The sequence below is a fragment of the Lepisosteus oculatus genome, chromosome 4, assembly GCF_040954835.1.
Source record: "Lepisosteus oculatus isolate fLepOcu1 chromosome 4, fLepOcu1.hap2, whole genome shotgun sequence".
Taxonomy (NCBI): Eukaryota; Metazoa; Chordata; class Actinopteri; order Semionotiformes; family Lepisosteidae; genus Lepisosteus; species Lepisosteus oculatus.
Genome location: NC_090699.1, coordinates 12,909,760 through 12,930,247, shown reverse-complemented (window position 1 = coordinate 12,930,247; position 20,488 = coordinate 12,909,760). Strand labels below are relative to the sequence as shown.

General features: G+C 49.0%; 2 protein-coding genes across 4 annotated transcripts in view; one reads left to right on the top strand and one right to left on the bottom strand.

Moving 5' to 3' along the window:
- Nucleotides 1-2,112: 2,112 nt before the first annotated feature.
- On the bottom strand, nt 2,113-18,095 carry LOC138238361 (E3 ubiquitin-protein ligase CCNB1IP1). Its single transcript, XM_069188718.1, has 5 exons — nt 18,011-18,095; nt 9,443-9,746; nt 7,640-7,786; nt 6,423-6,582; nt 2,113-5,161 (listed from the first exon to the last, which is right to left on the bottom strand). Exons 2-5 carry the CDS (start codon nt 9,737-9,739, stop codon nt 4,959-4,961), a joined length of 807 nt encoding a protein of 268 aa, XP_069044819.1. The 5' UTR covers nt 9,740-9,746; nt 18,011-18,095; the 3' UTR covers nt 2,113-4,958.
- The window catches only part of LOC107076500 (sal-like protein 2), a 27,123-nt gene continuing 19,221 nt past the window's right edge, over nt 12,587-20,488 (top strand). Inside the window, exon 1 of one of the 3 annotated variants that reach the window (XM_069188699.1) lies at nt 12,587-12,813. The gene's annotated coding sequence lies outside the window, so the exon portion shown is untranslated. Of the gene's footprint in view, nt 12,814-17,805; nt 17,812-18,103; nt 18,184-20,488 lie in introns of those variants that run through there. The other 2 variants (XM_069188700.1, XM_069188697.1) reach the window with 2 other exon arrangements.

Genomic DNA, 20,488 nt, shown 5'->3' with positions numbered 1-20,488 from the left:
AGGAGGAGGAGGGAGAGGGGTACAGGGGCAGGAGGAGGAGAGAGGGAGGGGGTACCGGGACAGGAGGAGGAGGGAGGGAGGGGGTACAGGGACAGGAGGAGGAGAGAGTGGGGGTACCGGGACAGGAGGAGGAGAGAGTGGGGGTACCGGGACAGGAGGAGGAGGGAGGGAGGGGGTACAGGGACAGGAGGAGGAGAGAGTGGGGGTACCGGGACAGGAGGAGGAGGGAGGGAGGGGTTACAGGGGCAGGAGGAGGAGAGAGTGGGGGTACCGGGACAGGAGGAGGAGGGAGAGGGGTACAGGGGCAGGGGGAGGAGAGTGGGTGTACCAGGGACAGGAGGAGGAGAGAGAGAGAGGATACAGGGGCAGCAGCAGAAGAGGGGTACACCAGCCTGCTGTACTGCGACCTCTGTCCCCTGCAGACAGACAGAGGATTGGGGGGAAAGGGGGACTGTTCCACAGAAGCACGAGAGGGAGAAAGTGGGGTGTGGGCGTGTGACCTGTACAGACAGCGATTTGTACATATATAAATATTGTTTTTTTATTTCTTGGAGGGAGGGTCTGGGGTGCTATATATGTATATAAATGGAGTGCAATGTTTTAATTTTTCCATTGTCTTTTTAAATATTAAAAAGACAAAAACCTCCAACAGCTGTTGTCTGTTAATGTTCTTTATGAGGAGGCCCTGTGGAAGAAAGATATGACTCTTTACATCCACAACTGCTAATACTTGTAGGAACACTAGACAAGTTAACATTAATACTGATAATACAGACACACTGACTGGACACTCCAGTACATTAACACTGCACTGTGAGAGAGGGGTTCATACAGACACACTGACTGACTGGACACTCCAGTACATTAACACTGCACTGAGAGAGAGGGGTTCATACAGACACACTGACTGACTGGACACTCCAGTACATTAACACTGCACTGAGAGAGAGGGGTTCATACAGACACACTGACTGACTGGACACTCCAGTACATTAACACTGCACTGAGAGAGAGGGGTTCATACAGACACACTGACTGGACACTCCAGTACATTAACACTGCACTGAGAGAGAGGGGTTCATACAGACACACTGACTGACTGGACACTCCAGTACATTAACACTGCACTGAGAGAGAGGGGTTCATACAGACACACTGACTGACTGGACACTCCAGTACATTAACACTGCACTGAGAGAGAGGGGTTCATACAGACACTGACTGACTGGACACTCCAGTACATTAACACTGCACTGAGAGAGGGGTTCATACAGACACACTGACAGACTGGACACTCCAGTACATTAACACTGCACTGAGAGAGAGGGGTTCATACAGACACACTGACTGACTGGACACTCCAGTACATTAACACTGCACTGAGAGAGAGGGGTTCATACAGACACACTGACTGGACACTCCAGTACATTAACACTGCACTGAGAGAGAGGGGTTCATACAGACACACTGACTGACTGGACACTCCAGTACATTAACACTGCACTGAGAGAGAGGGGTTCATACAGACACACTGACTGACTGGACACTCCAGTACATTAACACTGCACTGAGAGAGAGGGGTTCATACAGACACTGACTGACTGGACACTCCAGTACATTAACACTGCACTGAGAGAGGGGTTCATACAGACACACTGACAGACTGGACACTCCAGTACATTAACACTGCACTGAGAGAGAGGGGTTCATACAGACACACTGACTGACTGGACACTCCAGTACATTAACACTGCACTGAGAGAGAGGGGTTCATACAGACACACTGACAGACTGGACACTCCAGTACATTAACACTGCACTGAGAGAGAGGGGTTCATACAGACACACTGACTGACTGGACACTCCAGTACATTAACACTGCACTGAGAGAGAGGGGTTCATACAGACACACTGACAGACTGGACACTCCAGTACATGAACACTGCACTGAGAGAGAGGGGTTCATACAGACACACTGACTGGACACTCCAGTACATTAACACTGCACTGAGAGAGAGGGGTTCATACAGACACACTGACTGACTGGACACTCCAGTACATTAACACTGCACTGAGAGAGAGGGGTTCATACAGACACACTGACAGACTGGACACTACTGATGTAACTTTATTTTACTATAAGTCACAATAAACTGGAACAAGGTATAAAGGAACTGTTACCCTTCCCTGGAAAATGCCTCATACAGCTGGCAACCAGACGTGAACCAGGTCTGGTGACTGTCTGGACTGAACTGCCATTCAATCAGTTCATTTTAACACAAACTATCCTACAGCCCTGACAATCAACTTTCAAACTCATAAGGCAACTTCAAGAACACTCATGTCTGAGGTGCATGTCCTTCACCAGCGTTATAACTAAGCGCTGTCAATGTTAATGACTGTTTTTACAAGGTTACTTAGTGTTGTGCGGTGTTACTGTGTTGTACAGTGTCATTCAGTGTTGTCATACTGTGTTGTAAGATGTAAATAACTGTTGTTTACAAGTTTACTCAGTGTTGTGCAGTGTGACTGTGTTTGTGTTACTAACAGTATGATATACAATGTTAATGAATGTTGTTACAAGGTTACTCAGTGTTGTGCAGTTACTGTATTGTACATTTCATTCAGTGTTGTCATACTGTGTTGTAAGATGTAAATAACTGTTGTTACAAGGTTACTCGGTGTTGTGCAGTGTGAGTGTTGTACAGTGTGACTATGTTTGTTACTAACAGTAACAGTATGATATACAATGTTAATGACTGTTTTTACAAGGTTACTCAGTGTTGTGCAGTTACTGTTGTACAGTGCCATTCAGTGTTGTCATACTGTGTTGTAAGATGTAAATAACTGTTGTTTACAAGGTTACTCAGTGTTGTGCAGTGTGACTGTTTGTGTTACTAACAGTAACAGTATGATATACAATGTTAATGACTGTTGTTACAAGGTTACTCAGTGTTGTGCAGTGTGACTGTTGTACAGTGTGACTATGTGTTTGTGTTACTAACAGTAACAGTATGATATACAATGTTAATGACTGTTGTTACAAGGTTACTCAGTGTTGTGCGGTGTTACTGTGTTGTACAGTGTGACTGTTTGTGTTACTAACAGTAACAGTATGATATACAATGTTAATGACTGTTGTTACAAGGTTACTCCGTGTTGTGCAGTGTGACTGTGTTTGTGTTACTAACAGTATGATATACAATGTTAATGAATGTTGTTACAAGGTTACTCAGTGTTGTGCAGTTACTGTATTGTACATTTCATTCAGTGTTGTCATACTGTGTTGTAAGATGTAAATAACTGTTGTTACAAGGTTACTCAGTGTTGTGCAGTGTGAGTGTTGTACAGTGTGACTATGTTTGTTACTAACAGTAACAGTATGATATACAATGTTAATGACTGTTTTTACAAGGTTACTCAGTGTTGTGCAGTTACTGTGTTGTACAGTGTCATTCAGTGTTGTCATACTGTGTTGTAAGATGTAAATAACTGTTACAAGGTTACTCAGTGTTGTGCAGTGTGACTGTTTGTGTTACTAACAGTAACAGTATGATATGCAATGTTAATGACTGTTGTAACAAGGTTACTCAGTGTTGTGCAGTGTGACTGTTTGTTACTAACAGTAACAGTATATGTTAATGACTGTTGTTACAAGGTTACTCAGTGTTGTGCAGTGTTACTTAGTGTTGTGAAGTTTTCACTGTTGTGCAGTGCGACTGTTTTTCAGTGTTACTCAGTGTTGTGCAATGTTACTGTGTTTTACAGTGTCATTCAGTTTCATCATGTCATACAATATGGTGTTGTACAATATTAATAATTGTTGTTTACAATACTCAATGTTGTTGAATGTTGTGTTGTTACAGATACAGTGTTGTTCAGTGTAGTAATATTCTGATACTCAGTGGTGTAATAGTGTTTCTCAGTGTAATAATACTCTGATACTCAGTAGTGCATAGTGTTACTCAGTACTGTAATACAGTATTGCTCAGTGTAATAATACTCTGATATTCAGTAGTGTTAAACAGTGTTGCTCAGTGTAATAATACTCCAATACTCAGTGGTGTAATACAGTGTTGCTCAGTGTAATAATACTCTGATACTCAGTGGTGTAATACGGTGTGACTCAGTGTAATAATACTCCGATACTCGGTGTTACTCAGTACTGTAATAGTGTTGCTCAGTGTAGTAATACTCTGATACTCAGTGTAATAATACTCCAATACTCAGTGGTGTAATACAGTGTTGCTCAGTGTAATAATACTCCAATACTCAGTGGTGTACAGTGTTGTTCAGTGTAATACTCTGATACACAGTACTGTAATAGTGTTGCTCAGTGTAGTAATACTCTGATACTCAGTGGTTTAGAGTCTGACAGTGCTGTAATACAGTGTTGCTCAGTGTAGTAATACTCTGATACTCAGTGGTGTAGAGTCTGACAGTGCTGTAATACAGTGTTGCTCAGTGTAATACTACTCTGATACTCAGTGGTTTAGTGTCTGACAGTGCTGTAATACAGTATTGCTCAATGTAATAATACTCTGATATTCAGTAGTGTTAAACAGTGTTGCTCAGTGTAATAATACTCCAATACTCAGTGGTGTAATACAGTGTTGCTCAGTGTAGTAATACTCTGATACTCAGTGGTGTAGAGTCTGACAGTGCTGTAATACAGTGTTGCTCAGTGTAATAATACTCTGATACTCAGTGGTGTAGAGTCTGACAGTGCTGTAATACAGTGTTGCTCAGTGTAGTAATACTCTGATACTCAGTGGTGTAGAGTCTGACAGTGCTGTAATACAGTGTTGCTCAGTGTAGTAATACTCTGATACTCAGTGGTGTAGAGTCTGACAGTGCTGTAATACAGTGTTGCTCAGTGTAATAATACTCTGATACTCAGTGGTGTAGAGTGTGACAGTGCTGTAATAGTGTTGCTCAGTGTAGTACTACTCTGATACTCAGTGCTTGCTGCAGAATCCCTGCCGACCTCCCCTGAAGGCCTCGGGTTCGTGCTGCGGGGAGCTGAACTGGAAGAAGGTGGTCTTGCCAGCGTCCGGCTCCAGGGACGCGAAGGCGGCCTGGCGCCCCCTGCTGTCGCCCTCCGGTCCTGCGCCCCCGGGCCGCACCGGGCTCTGTTGGGGCGTGAGGTACTGCCCTGGGCCTGGACAGAGACAGGGGGCAAGAGAGCAGCAGGAAACAGTGTTACCCACTGTAGTGAAGAGCTTCCCAGTGCGGACACGCAGGGAGTCACTGGCTGTACAGATCAGAGGGGACGCAGACTGAGATCATTCAAATCCCCCAGCAACTGTGTCAGGATTTGTTTCTTATACCTGCTGGTCATTATCTCACATCAAAAGAGGGACTTGAAAATAACAGCTACATATTTTAAACAGGATTTCGCATGCAATCTTTAGGTTGATGACCCCTCTCTCAGTGCAGTGTTAATGTACTGGAGTGTCCAGTCAGTCAGTGTGTCTGTATGAACCCCTCTCTCTCAGTGCAGTGTTAATGTACTGGAGTGTCCAGTCAGTCAGTGTGTCTGTATGAACCCCTCTCTCTCAGTGCAGTGTTAATGTACTGGAGTGTCCAGTCAGTCAGTGTGTCTGTATGAACCCCTCTCTCTCAGTGCAGTGTTAATGTACTGGAGTGTCCAGTCAGTCAGTGTGTCTGTATGAACCCCTCTCTCACAGTGCAGTGTTAATGTACTGGAGTGTCCAGTCAGTCAGTGTGTCTGTATGAACCCCTCTCTCTCAGTGCAGTGTTAATGTACTGGGGTGTCCAGTCAGTCAGTGTGTCTGTATGAACCCCTCTCTCTCAGTGCGGTGTTAATGTACTGGAGTGTCCAGTCAGTCAGTGTGTCTGTATGAACCCCTCTCTCTCAGTGCAGTGTTAATGTACTGGAGTGTCCAGTCAGTCAGTGTGTCTGTATGAACCCCTCTCTCTCAGTGCAGTGTTAATGTACTGGAGTGTCCAGTCAGTGTGTCTGTATGAACCCCTCTCTCTCAGTGCAGTGTTAATGTACTGGAGTGTCCAGTCAGTCAGTGTGTCTGTATGAACCCCTCTCTCTCAGTGCAGTGTTAATGTACTGGAGTGTCCAGTCAGTGTGTCTGTATGAACCCCTCTCTCTCAGTGCAGTGTTAATGTACTGGAGTGTCCAGTCAGTCAGTGTGTCTGTATGAACCCCTCTCTCTCAGTGCAGTGTTAATGTACTGGAGTGTCCAGTCAGTCAGTGTGTCTGTATGAACCCCTCTCTCTCAGTGCAGTGTTAATGTACTGGAGTGTCCAGTCAGTCAGTGTGTCTGTATGAACCCCTCTCTCTCAGTGCAGTGTTAATGTACTGGAGTGTCCAGTCAGTCAGTGTGTCTGTATGAACCCCTCTCTCTCAGTGCAGTGTTAATGTACTGGGGTGTCCAGTCAGTGACCTGTGCTGTAAGTGGCTCCATGGCTGCTGTCTCTCTCCCACACCACCATGTTCTTCAGCTTCAGGGAGTTGTAGAGGCCCTGCAGCTTCTGGTGCTGCCTCTTCCTCTCCAGCAGCCGCTCGGACACCTCGCTGTACCTCCGCTTGTACTCCTCCAGCACCTGCGCCGGACCACTCGGGGTGAGACAGAGCAGGAGACACAGCAGGACAGAGAGGGGACCACTCGGGGTGAGACACAGGGCAGGAGACACAGCAGGACAGAGACAGGAGAGAGAGAGGAGGAGATGCACCAAGGGAGAGACAGGAGAGACAGAAAGGAATACTCACCAGCACAGAGACAGGAGACACAGAGAGGGAGACACACTAGGACAGAGACAGGAGAGAGAGAGGAGGAGATACACCAATGGAGAGACAGAGAGGGAGATTCACCAGCACAGAGACAGGAGACACAGAGAGGGAGACACACCAGGACAGAGACAGGAGACAGAGAGGGAGACACACCAGGACAGAGACGGGAGATACAGAGAGGGAGACACCAGGAAAGAGACAAGAGAGATAGAGGAGGAGATACACCGAGAGAGAGACAGGAGAGACAGAGAGGGAGACATACCAGGACAGAGACAGGAGACACAGAGAGGGAGACACACCAGGACAGAGACGGGAGATACAGAGAGGGAGACACCAGGAAAGAGACAAGAGAGATAGAGGAGGAGATACACCGAGAGAGAGACAGGAGAGACAGAGAGGGAGACACACCAGGACAGAGACAGGAGACACAGAGAGGGAGACACCAGGAAAGAGACAAGAGAGATAGAGGAGGAGATACACCGAGAGAGAGACAGGAGAGACAGAGAGGGAGACACACCAGGACAGAGACAGGAGACACAGAGAGGGAGACACACCAGGACAGAGACAGGAGATTCAGAGAGGGAGACACCAGGAAAGAGACAAGAGAGATAGAGGAGGAGATACACCGAGAGAGAGACAGGAGAGACAGAGAGGGAGACACACCAGGACAGAGACAGGAGAGACAGAGAGGGAGACACACCAGGACAGAAACGGGAGATACAGAGAGGGAGACACCAGGAAAGAGACAAGAGAAATAGAGGAGGAGATACCGTACACCAAGAGAGAGACAGAGCACAAAACAGACAGGAGACACAGGGGGGACATACACCAGGACAGAGATGAATACAGAACCACAGGAACAAGCTGAACCTTCTTGAGAGACGACACCTCCTCCTTCATGGCACTGAGCTCCAGCTCCTGACCCTGGGTCTGCTGGGAGAACATCTTCTCCATCTGCTTCAGCCGACCCTCGGCCCGAGACAGAGAGTACTCCTGATACAGGCGCTCCTGGTGCACCTGGGACACACAGAGACACACACGTCTCTGAGACAGACAGGACTCCTGATACAGGCGCTCCTGGTGCACCTGGGACACACAGACACATCTCTGAGACAGACAGGACTCCTGATACAGGCGCTCCTGGTGCACCTGGGACACACAGAGACACACACACACACGTCTGAGACAGACAGGACTCCTGATACAGGCTCTCCTGGTGCACCTGGGACACACAGAGACACACACACATCTCTGAGACAGACAGGACTCCTGATACAGGCGCTCCTGGTGCTCCTGGGACACACAGACACACACACACACATCCCTGAGACAGACAGGACTCCTGATACAGGCGCTCCTGGTGCACCTGGGACACACAGACACATCTCTGAGACAGACAGGACTCCTGATACAGGCGCTCCTGGTGCACCTGGGACACACAGACACACACACACACATCCCTGAGACAGACAGGACTTCTGATACAGGCGCTCCTGGTGCACCTGGGACACACAGACACATCTCTGAGACAGACAGGACTCCTGATACAGGCGCTCCTGGTGCACCTGGGACACACAGAGACACACACACACATCCCTGAGACAGACAGGACTCCTGATACAGGCCCTCCTGGTGCACCTGGGACACACAGAGACACACACACACATCCCTGAGACAGACAGGACTCCTGATACAGGCTCTCCTGGTGCACCTGGGACACACAGACACACACATCTGTGAGACAGAGAGTACTCCTGATACAGGCGCTCCTGGTGCACCTGGGACACACAGAGACACACACACGTCTCTGAGACAGACAGGACTCCTGATACAGGCGCTCCTGGTGCACCTGGGACACACAGACACACACACACATCTCTGAGACAGACAGGACTCCTGATACAGGCGCTCCTGGTGCACCTGGGACACACAGACACACACACACATCTCTGAGACAGACAGGACTCCTGATACAGGCGCTCCTGGTGCACCTGAGACACACAGAGACACACACACATCTCTGAGACAGACAGGACTCCTGATACAGGTGCTCCTGGTGCACCTGGGACACACAGAGACACACACACATCTCTGAGACAGACAGGACTCCTGATACAGGCGCTCCTGGTGCTCCTGGGACACACAGACACACACACACATCCCTGAGACAGACAGGACTCCTGATACAGGCGCTCCTGGTGCACCTGAGACACACAGAGACACACACACATCTCTGAGACAGACAGGACTCCTGATACAGGTGCTCCTGGTGCACCTGGGACACACAGAGACACACACACATCTCTGAGACAGACAGGACTCCTGATACAGGCGCTCCTGGTGCTCCTGGGACACACAGACACACACACACATCCCTGAGACAGACAGGACTCCTGATACAGGCGCTCCTGGTGCACCTGGGACACACAGAGACACACACACATCTCTGAGACAGACAGGACTCCTGATACAGGCGCTCCTGGTGCACCTGGGACACACAGAGACACACACACACATCTCTGAGACAGACAGGACTCCTGATACGGGCGCTCCTGGTGCACCTGGGACACACAGAGACACACAGACACGTCTGAGACAGACAGCACGGACGCAGACAGCGCCACAGAGAGCTGACGGTGCCCCGAACGCCCTCCTCGGTCGGTGGCGCCGCACCTGGTAAGTCCAGAAGGTGAGGGCCCGGGAGCAGATGTCCAGCACGGTCTCGGGCCGCAGCCCGGCCAGCACCATGGCCTTGTACTCCTCGGAGGGGCTGAGCTCGGTGCGGATGATGTCGTACTTGCCGGACAGGGTGCTGGAGCAGGCGGGGCACACGGCGGGGTTGCGGCCGAACTCCCCGGAGCCGTGCTGGTCACAGAACACGTGGGAGCAGGCGGTCACCCAGGCGAAGCCGCTGAGCTTCCCTCGGCACTTGGGGAAGTTACACAGCAGGGCGTCCTCGCACAGGGACATGGCCACACTGCACCGAGAGAGGCGGGGGCGCACAACAGAGGAACACAGTGTTGAGAACACCTGAGGAACAGCGACCAAAACCCTGCTGAGCCGAGAACTGAGCCCAGAGAAGAGCCCCCTGAGCCAGCTGGTCCTGAGGCTCACTGACACCCACCAGACAACACATACACACAGCACTGCCTGACCCACTCACTCTCACTCTCACTCTCACTCTCACTACCTCACCCACTGGGACACACAAACACACAGAGAACAGCCCCCTGAGCCAGCTGGTCCTGAGGCTCACTGACCTGAGCCACACCGACACTAACCAGCCTCAGGACAGCACTGCTAGAATCAAGCACATCACAGATCACACAGCCATATCTCACACACACAACACACACGCACGCACGCACGCACGCACGCACACACACACACACACAACACTACCTCACACACACAACACTATCTCACACACACAACACTATCTCACCCACCAAGATACACACAGCAAATATAAAAATAAATAACAGCAAACAGAAACAGACCCTGACAATGTACAGTGACCACGGACTGGACACAGACACTGGACACAGGCAGACCTGGCTGTCCAGAGAGGACAGGCTCAGTGACCACAGCCTGGACACAGAAACTGGACACAGGCAGACCTGGCTGCCCAGAGAGGACAGACTGTGCTCCCACTGCCAGCGGGGAGAAATAGAGACAGAGGTGCACTTCCTACTGCACTGTGACAGATACTCTGGGATTAGAGAAACATTCTTCCCGAACTTCAGAAATCTAATCCCAGAGTTCCCACACCTGCCAGAGTCACAACGGGTCCCAATCCTACTGGGAGAGGGAGGAGGGAACTCAGTGGAACTGGTAGCCCAGTATGTGATCTCCTGTCACAGCCTGAGGAACAGTGAGCCTGTCTCTCAATAATAATAAAACAGTGTGTGATCTCCTGTCACAGCCTGAGGAACAGACAGTGAGCCTGTCTCTCAATAATAATAATAATACAGTGTGTGATCTCCTGTCACAGCCTGAGGAACAGACAGTGAGCCTGTCTCTCAATAATAATAATACAGTGTGTGATCTCCTGTCCCAGCCTGAGGAACAGACAGTGAGCCTGTCTCTCAATTATGCTCCACATGTTTGCATGTGTAGGTATTATGTCTTGTCTGTAATGTAACTGTCTATATATCTTATGTTAATTGTATATGCTTTGGCAACAGTGATTCATTGGTCACACCAAAAAGGCTTCTTGAATTGATATTTGATTTGAGGGTACACTCCAGTACATTAACACTGCACTGAGAGAGAGGGGTTCATACAGACACACTGACTGACTGGACACTCCAGTACATTAACACTGCACTGAGAGAGAGGGGTTCATACAGACACACTGACTGACTGGACACTCCAGTACATTAACACTGCCCTGAGAGAGAGGGGTTCATACAGACACACTGACTGACTGGACACTCCAGTACATGAACACTGCACTGAGAGAGAGGGGTTCATACAGACACACTGACTGACTGGACACTCCAGTATATTAACACTGCACTGAGAGAGAGGGGTTCATACAGACACACTGACTGACTGGACACTCCAGTACATTAACACTGCACTGAGAGAGAGGGGTTCATACAGACACACTGACTGGACACTCCAGTACATTAACACTGCACTGAGAGAGAGGGGTTCATACAGACACACTGACTGGACACTCCAGTCCATTAACACTGCACTGAGAGAGAGGGGTTCATACAGACACACTGACTGGACACTCCAGTCCATTAACACTGCACTGAGAGAGAGGGGTTCATACAGACACACTGACTGACTGGACACTCCAGTACATTAACACTGCACTGAGAGAGAGGGGTTCATACAGACACACTGACTGACTGGACACTCCAGAACATTAACACTGCACTGAGAGAGAGGGGTTCATACAGACACACTGACTGGACACTCCAGTACATTAACACTGCACTGAGAGAGAGGGGTTCATACAGACACACTGACTGGACACTCCAGTACATTAACACTGCACTGAGAGAGAGGGGTTCATACAGACACACTGACTGACTGGACACTCCAGTCCATGAACACTGCACTGAGAGAGAGGGGTTCATACAGACACACTGACTGACTGGACACTCCAGTACATTAACACTGCACTGAGAGAGAGGGGTTCATACAGACACACTGACTGACTGGACACTCCAGTCCATGAACACTGCACTGAGAGAGAGGGGTTCATACAGACACACTGACTGACTGGACACTCCAGTACATTAACACTGCACTGAGAGAGAGGGGTTCATACAGACACACTGACTGACTGGACACTCCAGTCCATGAACACTGCACTGAGAGAGAGGGGTTCATACAGACACACTGACTGACTGGACACTCCAGTACATTAACACTGCACTGAGAGAGAGGGGTTCATACAGACACACTGACTGACTGGACACTCCAGTACATGAACACTGCACTGAGAGAGAGGGGTTCATACAGACACACTGACTGACTGGACACTCCAGTACATTAACACTGCACTGAGAGAGAGGGGTTCATACAGACACACTGACTGACTGGACACTCCAGTACATGAACACTGCACTGAGAGAGAGCGATCTGACTTCCCCTGTAATATATCTTGTCGCTCTGCTGTGTGCAGACCGTGGCGAGCGAGAGCAGGACGTGGGAAGAGCAGCGCAGTGGTGTCAGTAGAGTCAGCACTGCGGATCGGGAGACTCGCAGACCGCGGCCAGTCAGAGGGCGCCGGGCGGTCCGACGGACTCACGGACACACGGACACAGGGACACGCAGCGCCGCCGCAGAGTGACGGCAGAGAACCAGCCCCGCCGACACGGGCCGCGTCCCTTCCCCGCCGCCATTACAGACACGGAGAAAATACCTTCCCTCTCCACCCCCCCGCACGGACCCGTGGATCCGCGGCAGACACAGGCGCCGGAGCCCCCGCGAGCGCGCGTGCCGGACACGGGGCGGCCAGGCCCGGCTCGGCTCGGAGGGGAGGACGAGGACGAGGACCGGACGAGGCCGGAGCTGTGCGGGTGAGCGCCGAGCATGTCCGCCGCATTTCCGGCCCGCATGGGCGTCCTGGCGCGCGCAACAGGTGCCGCCGCGCGCCCGCGAACTTCCGCACCGGGGCTGAGCCGAGTCCGCGCGCCGCCATGAGTCCCGTTACTGGTGATCTTCACCCAGTCCGGCTCCCCTTGCTACACACCACCAGTGTCATCGCCATCCAGGCGGATCCGAACGAGAAAACCGGGCAGATCGCTTGTCTGTCAATAATAATACAGTGTGTGATCTCCTGTCCCAGCCTGAGGAACAGACAGTGAGCCTGTCTCTCAATAATAATAATACAGTGTGTGATCTCCTGTCACAGCCTGAGGAACAGACAGTGAGCCTGTCTCTCAATAATAATACAGTGTGTGATCTCCTGTCCCAGCCTGAGGAACAGACAGTGAGCCTGTCTCTCAATAATAATAATACAGTGTGTGATCTCCTGTCACAGCCTGAGGAACAGACAGTGAGCCTGTCCCTCAATAATAATAATACAGTGTGTGATCTCCTGTCACAGCCTGAGGAACAGACAGTGAGCCCGTCCCTCAATAATAATAATACAGTGTGTGATCTCCTGTCACAGCCTGAGGAACAGACAGTGAGCCTGTCTCTCAATAATAATAATACAGTGTGTGATCTCCTGTCACAGCCTGAGGAACAGACAGTGAGTCTGTCTCTCAATAATAATAATACAGTGTGTGATCTCCTGTCACAGCCTGAGGAACAGACAGTGAGCCTGTCTCTCAATAATAATAATACAGTGTGTGATCTCCTGTCACAGCCTGAGGAACAGACAGTGAGCCCGTCCCTCAATAATAATAATACAGTGTGTGATCTCCTGTCACAGCCTGAGGAACAGACAGTGAGCCTGTCTCTCAATAATAATAATACAGTGTGTGATCTCCTGTCACAGCCTGAGGAACAGACAGTGAGTCTGTCTCTCAATAATAATAATACAGTGTGTGATCTCCTGTCACAGCCTGAGGAACAGACAGTGAGCCTGTCTCTCAATAATAATAATACAGCGTGTGATCTCCTGTCCCAGCCTGAGGAACAGACAGTGAGCCTGTCTCTCAATAATAATAATACAGTGTGTGATCTCGTGTCACAGCCTGAGGAACAGACAGTGAGCCTGTCTCTCAATAATAATAATACAGTGTGTGATCTCCTGTCACAGCCTGAGGAACAGACAGTGAGCCTGTCTCTCAATAATAATAATACAGTGTGTGATCTCCTGTCACAGCCTGAGGAACAGACAGTGAGTCTGTCTCTCAATAATAATAATACAGTGTGTGATCTCCTGTCACAGCCTGAGGAACAGACAGTGAGCCTGTCTCTCAATAATAATAATACAGTGTGTGATCTCCTGTCACAGCCTGAGGAACAGACAGTGAGCCTGTCTCTCAATAATAATAATACAGTGTGTGATCTCGTGTCACAGCCTGAGGAACAGACAGTGAGCCTGTCTCTCAATAATAATAATACAGTGTGTGATCTCCTGTCACAGCCTGAGGAACAGACAGTGAGCCTGTCTCTCAATAATAATAATACAGTGTGTGATCTCGTGTCACAGCCTGAGGAACAGACAGTGAGCCTGTCTCTCAATAATAATAATACAGTGTGTGATCTCCTGTCACAGCCTGAGGAACAGACAGTGAGCCCGTCCCTCAATAATAATAATACAGTGTGTGATCTCCTGTCACAGCCTGAGGAACAGACAGTGAGCCTGTCTCTCAATAATAATAATACAGTGTGTGATCTCCTGTCACAGCCTGAGGAACAGACAGTGAGCCTGTCTCTCAATAATAAGAATACAGTGTGTGATCTCCTGTCACAGCCTGAGGAACAGACAGTGAGCCTGTCTCTCAATAATAATAATACAGTGTGTGATCTCCTGTCCCAGCCTGAGGAACAGTGAGCCTGTCTCTCAATAATAACAATACAGTGTGTGATCTCCTGTCACAGCCTGAGGAACAGTGAGCCTGTCCCTCAATAATAATAATACAGTGTGTTATCTCCTGTCTCAGCCTGAGGAACAGTGAGCCTGTCCCTCAATAATAATAATACAGTGTGTGATCTCCTGTCCCAGCCTGAGGAACAGTGAGCCTGTCCCTCAATAATAATAATACAGTGTGTGATCTCCTGTCCCAGCCTGAGGAACAGACAGTGAGCCTGTCTCTCAATAATAACAATACAGTGTGTGATCTCCTGTCACAGCCTGAGGAACAGACAGTGAGCCTGTCTCTCAATAATAATAATACAGTGTGTGATCTCCTGTCCCAGCCTGAGGTACAGACAGTGAGCCTACCTCTCAATAATAATACAGTGTGTAATCTCCTGTCACAGCCTGAGGTACAGACAGTGAGCCTGCCTCTCAATAATAATACAGTGTGTGATCTCCTGTCACAGCCTGAGGAACAGTGAGCCTGTCCCTCAATAATAATAATACAGTGTGATCTCCTGTCACAGCCTGAGGTACAGACAGTGAGCCTGCCTCTCAATAATAATACAGTGTGTGATCTCCTGTCACAGCCTGAGGAACAGTGAGCCTGTCCCTCAATAATAATAATACAGTGTGATCTCCTGTCACAGCCCGAGGAACAGACAGTGAGCCTGTCTCTCAATAATAATAATAATAATAATAATACAGTGTGTGATCTCCTGTCACAGCCTTAGGAACAGACAGTGAGCCTATCTCTCAATAATAATAATAAAGTGTGTGATCTCCTGTCACAGCCTGAGGAACAGACAGTGAGCCTGTCTCTCAATAATAATAATACAGTGTGTGATCTCCTGTCCCAGCCTGAGGTACAGACAGTGAGCCTGCCTCTCAATAATAATACAGTGTGTGATCTCCTGTCACAGCCTGAGGTACAGACAGTGAGCCTGCCTCTCAATAATAATACAGTATGTGGTCTCCTGTCACAGCCTGAGGAACAGACAGTGAGCCTGTCTCTCAATAATAATAATACAGTGTGTGATGTCCTGTCATAGCCCGAGGAACAGACAGTGAGCCTGTCTCTCAATAATAACATAATAATAATAATAATAATAATAATAATAATACTACAGTGTGTGATCTCCTGTCACAGCCTTAGGAACAGACAGTGAGCCTATCTCTCAATAATAATAATAAAGTGTGTGATCTCCTGTCACAGCCTGAGGAACAGTGAGCCTGTCTCTCAATAATAATAATAAAGTGTGTGATCTCCTGTCACAGCCTGAGGAACAGACAGTGAGCCTGTCTCTCAATAATAATAATACAGTGTGTGATCTCCTGTCCCAGCCTGAGGAACAGACAGTGAGCCTGTCTCTCAATAATAATAATACAGTGTGTGATCTCCTGTCACAGCCTGAGGAACAGACAGTGAGCCTGTCTCTCAATAATAATAATACAGTGTGTGATCTCCTGTAACAGCCTGAGGAACAGTGTGCCTGTCCCTCAATAATAATAATACAGTGTGTGATCTCCTGTCACAGCCTGAGGAACAGACAGTGAGCCTGTCTCTCAATAATAATAATACAGTGTGTGATCTCGTGTCACAGCCTGAGGAACAGACAGTGAGCCTGTCTCTCAATAATAATAATACAGTGTGTGATCTCCTGTCACAGCCTGAGGAACAGTGAGCCTGTCCCTCAATAATAATAATACAGTGTGTGATCTCCTGTCACAGCCTGAGGAACAGACAGTGAGCCTGTCTCTCAATAATAATAATACAGTGTGTGATCTCGTGTCACAGCCTGAGGAACAGACAGTGAGCCTGTCTCTCAATAATAATAATACAGTGTGTGATCTCCTGTCCCAGCCTGAGGAACAGTGAGCCTGTCTCTCAATAATAATAATACAGTGTGTGATCTCCTGTCACAGCCTGAGGAACAGTGAGCCTGTCTCTCAATAATAATAATAAAGTGTGTGATCTCCTGTCACAGCCTGAGGAACAGACAGTGAGCCTGTCTCTCAATAATAATAATGCAGTGTGTGATCTCCTGTCCCAACCTGAGGAACAGACAGTGAGCCTGTCTCTCAGTAATAATAATACAGTGTGTGATCTCCTGTCACAGCCTGAGGAACAGTGAGCCTGTCTCTCAATAATAATAATACAGTGTGTGATCTCCTGTCACAGCCTGAGGAACAGACAGTGAGCCTGTCTCTCAATAATAATAATACAGTGTGTGATCTCCTGTCACAGCCTGAGGAACAGTGAGCCTGTCCCTCAATAATAATAATACAGTGTGTGATCTCCTGTCACAGCCTGGGGAACAGTGAGCCTGTCTCTCAATAATAATAATACAGTGTGTGATCTCCTGTCACAGCCTGAGGAACAGTGAGCCTGTCTCTCAATAATAATAATACAGTGTGTGATCTCCTGTCACAGCCTGAGGAACAGACAGTGAGCCCGTCTCTCAATAATAATAATACAGTGTGTGATCTCCTGTCCCAGCCTGAGGAACAGACAGTGAGCCTGTCTCTCAATAATAATAATACAGTGTGTGATCTCCTGTCACAGCCTGAGGAACAGACAGTGAGCCTGTCTCTCAATAATAATAATACAGTGTGTGATCTCCTGTCTCTTAATAATAATAATAATAATAATAATAATAATAATAATAATAATAATAATCGTATCTTTATCTTCAGACTGAATCTCTAGGTTGGGATCACTGTTAAAATATAGAAGACTAGCCAGAGGAGGGTTGGTTTGGATTTTTTTTTTAAATACGATTTTTTTTCTAACGGCTCCATCGTGAGAGACCCCACCCCACCCCACCCACCCGGGTGAAATCCACGCGAAGTGTCTGTCAGCATTTTGCCGCCTCGCCCCCACACGCCGATGTGGAGCTGAATAAAATCTTATTTCTGAACAGTAACGCCACGGGTCATTGGGGAGAGGGGAGAGGGCCGCGTGTGGCTGAGGCAGAAGTGCAGGAAGTGGACACGAGTGGGACCCTGAAAGTTCGCGGGTGGGGGGGCCGTGACGTCCTGAGTGGGTACGGTATTGACTGAAGACGTTACTCGCGCCGCGCGGGAGGCGGGACAGGCGTGGGGAAACTCGCTTTCACCCCCGCGAGTCCGCGCAGCGATCTGTCGTGGGCTGCCGTGGGAGGAGGAGGAGGAGGAGGAAGAGTGGGCGGGGATACCCGCTCGGTTCCGGGGTACGCCTCTCCGACGGGCCACACACTCACCCTCTGTTGGGGGGTCGGAGACGAGCCGCGGAGAAGGAGCTGCAGCCCCACTGACGAACGTCGGAACCGCCGAACCGGGCCGGAACCCAGACTCTCAGCCTCAGAGCGCCAGCCGCCGGCGTCACGTGATGCGCTGGCGGGAAGTTTGTGGCCGCCGGCCTCGCGACTCGATTGTGTTAGGGCGGGGGCGGGGCGTTTTGTCACTTCCGGGGCGGGGTTTTAGAGCCTCTCACCGCTGATTGGAGGAGGAGAAGGCTGTATACCACCAGTTCGAGAAATTAGTTTCACTGTTCTACTTTATTACAGATCACGTTAACAAGTCCAAGACAGAGAGAGAGGTTAACAGACACACTGACTGACTGCACACTCCAGTACATTAACACTGCACTGAGAGAGAGGGGCTCATACAGACACACTGACTGACTGGACACTCCAGTACATTAACACTGCACTGAGAGAGAGGGGTTCATACAGACACACTGACTGACTGGACACTCCAGTACATTAACACTGCACTGAGAGAGAGGGGTTCATACAGACACACTGACTGGACACTCCAGTACATTAACACTGCACTGAGAGAGAGGGGTTCATACAGACACACTGACTGACTGGACACTCCAGTACATTAACACTGCACTGAGAGAGAGGGGTTCATACAGACACACTGACTGACTGGACACTCCAGTACATTAACACTGCACTGAGAGAGGGGTTCATACAGACACACTGACTGACTGGACACTCCAGTACATTAACACTGCACTGAGAGAGAGGGGTTCATACAGACACACTGACTGACTGGACACTCCAGTACATCAACACTGCACTGAGAGAGAGGGGTTCATACAGACACACTGACTGACTGGACACTCCAGTTCATTAACACTGCACTGAGAGAGAGGGGTTCATACAGACACACTGACTGACTGGACACTCCAGTACATTAACACTGCACTGAGAGAGAGGGGTTCATACAGACACACTGACTGGACACTCCAGTACATTAACACTGCACTGAGAGAGAGGGGTTCATACAGACACCCTGACTGGACACTCCAGTACATTAACACTGCACTGAGAGAGAGGGGTTCATACAGACACACTGACTGGACACTCCAGTACATTAACACTGCCCTGAGAGAGAGGGGTTCATACAGACACACTGACTGGACACTCCAGTACATTAACACTGCACTGAGAGAGAGGGGTTCATACAGACACCCTGACTGGACACTCCAGTACATTAACACTGCACTGAGAGAGAGGGGTTCATACAGACACACTGACTGGACACTCCAGTACATTAACACTGCCCTGAGAGAGAGGGGTTCATACAGACACACTGACTGGACACTCCAGTACATTAACACTGCACTGAGAGAGAGGGGTTCATACAGACACACTGACTGGACACTCCAGTCCACTACAGTCGTGCATGCAGAAGTCATAATCACACGGTTTCTTCATTTGTAATGAATCGCAGTCTTCAGTCACTCAAAGCCACTAGTGGTTGCGTTTCGCGAAATGGGCGCCCCCCGCGCGCACCTGCTTCATAAAAGAAGCTTTTTTTTGTCTTGAGGATTGGTGGGTGGTGAGGAAGGGGGGGGACGCGAGTTGAAAGGAATCCTTTGTGCGCCGAGGCAGTGAATCAGAGTGAGCGGCGATGCTCACCCGACTGTGCCCTGAGCGCCTTTGTGCGTCTCCTCCGCCATTCAGCGCCTTTTAAACAGAGCTCGAGCTGCGGAGCGCCTCGCGGGAGACCAGAGGAGGGGGGCGTGGTTAACAGGCTGTCAGTCATTGTCCGTCTGCAAATGGGAGCCGTGTTCGTGGGCGTGTAGCCCCGCCCCCGAATTGCCTCTTTTATGACACGCTCTCGGTGATCAGAGAGGCGCGCGGTCCCAGGTGACTTGTTGGGACTTAGACTTGTCTCTAAGCCGAGCATTATGAAACACATGAGAGAGTTCATAATAATTGTACAGGTCTGCCTGTGTCCAGGCTGTGGTCACTAAGCCTGTCCTCTCTGGACAGCCAGGTCTGTCTGTGTCCAGTTTCTGTTTCCAGGCTGTGGTCACTGAGCCTGTCCTCTCTGGACAGCCAGGTCTGTCTGTGTCCAGTTTCTGTTTCCAGGCTGTGGTCACTGAGCCTGTCCTCTCTGGACAGACAGGTCTGCCCAAACATTTGCACATGCAACAATCACTATTTTTTTTCAATCTGTTAAACTCTGCAACAAATTAATAATTGCACATTAAAATGTGCAGAGATACAGTATGTCATGTTCAGTCTGCAGTGCACAGTTAGAGACTGTGAATATAAATAGATGAATGAGTATAAATACAGTCTGCAGTGTACAGTGAGAGACTGTGAATATAAATAGATGAATGAGTATAAATACAGTCCACAGTGTACAGTGAGAGACTGTGAATATAAATAGATGAATGAGTATAAATACAGTCCACAGTGTACAGTGAGAGACTG

Excerpts from the sequence above, each read along its gene's own strand:
- LOC138238361 (XM_069188718.1), bottom strand. The coding sequence starts at position 9,739 with ATGTCCCTGTGCGAGGACGCCCTGCTGTGTAACTTCCCCAAGTGCCGA. Across the intron at positions 7,787-9,442 it reads TCACCTTCTGGACTTACCAG|GTGCACCAGGAGCGCCTGTA; the intron begins GTGCGGCGCCAC and ends TGTGTGTCCCAG. Across the intron at positions 6,583-7,639 it reads AGGTGTCGTCTCTCAAGAAG|GTGCTGGAGGAGTACAAGCG; the intron begins GTTCAGCTTGTT and ends GGTCCGGCGCAG.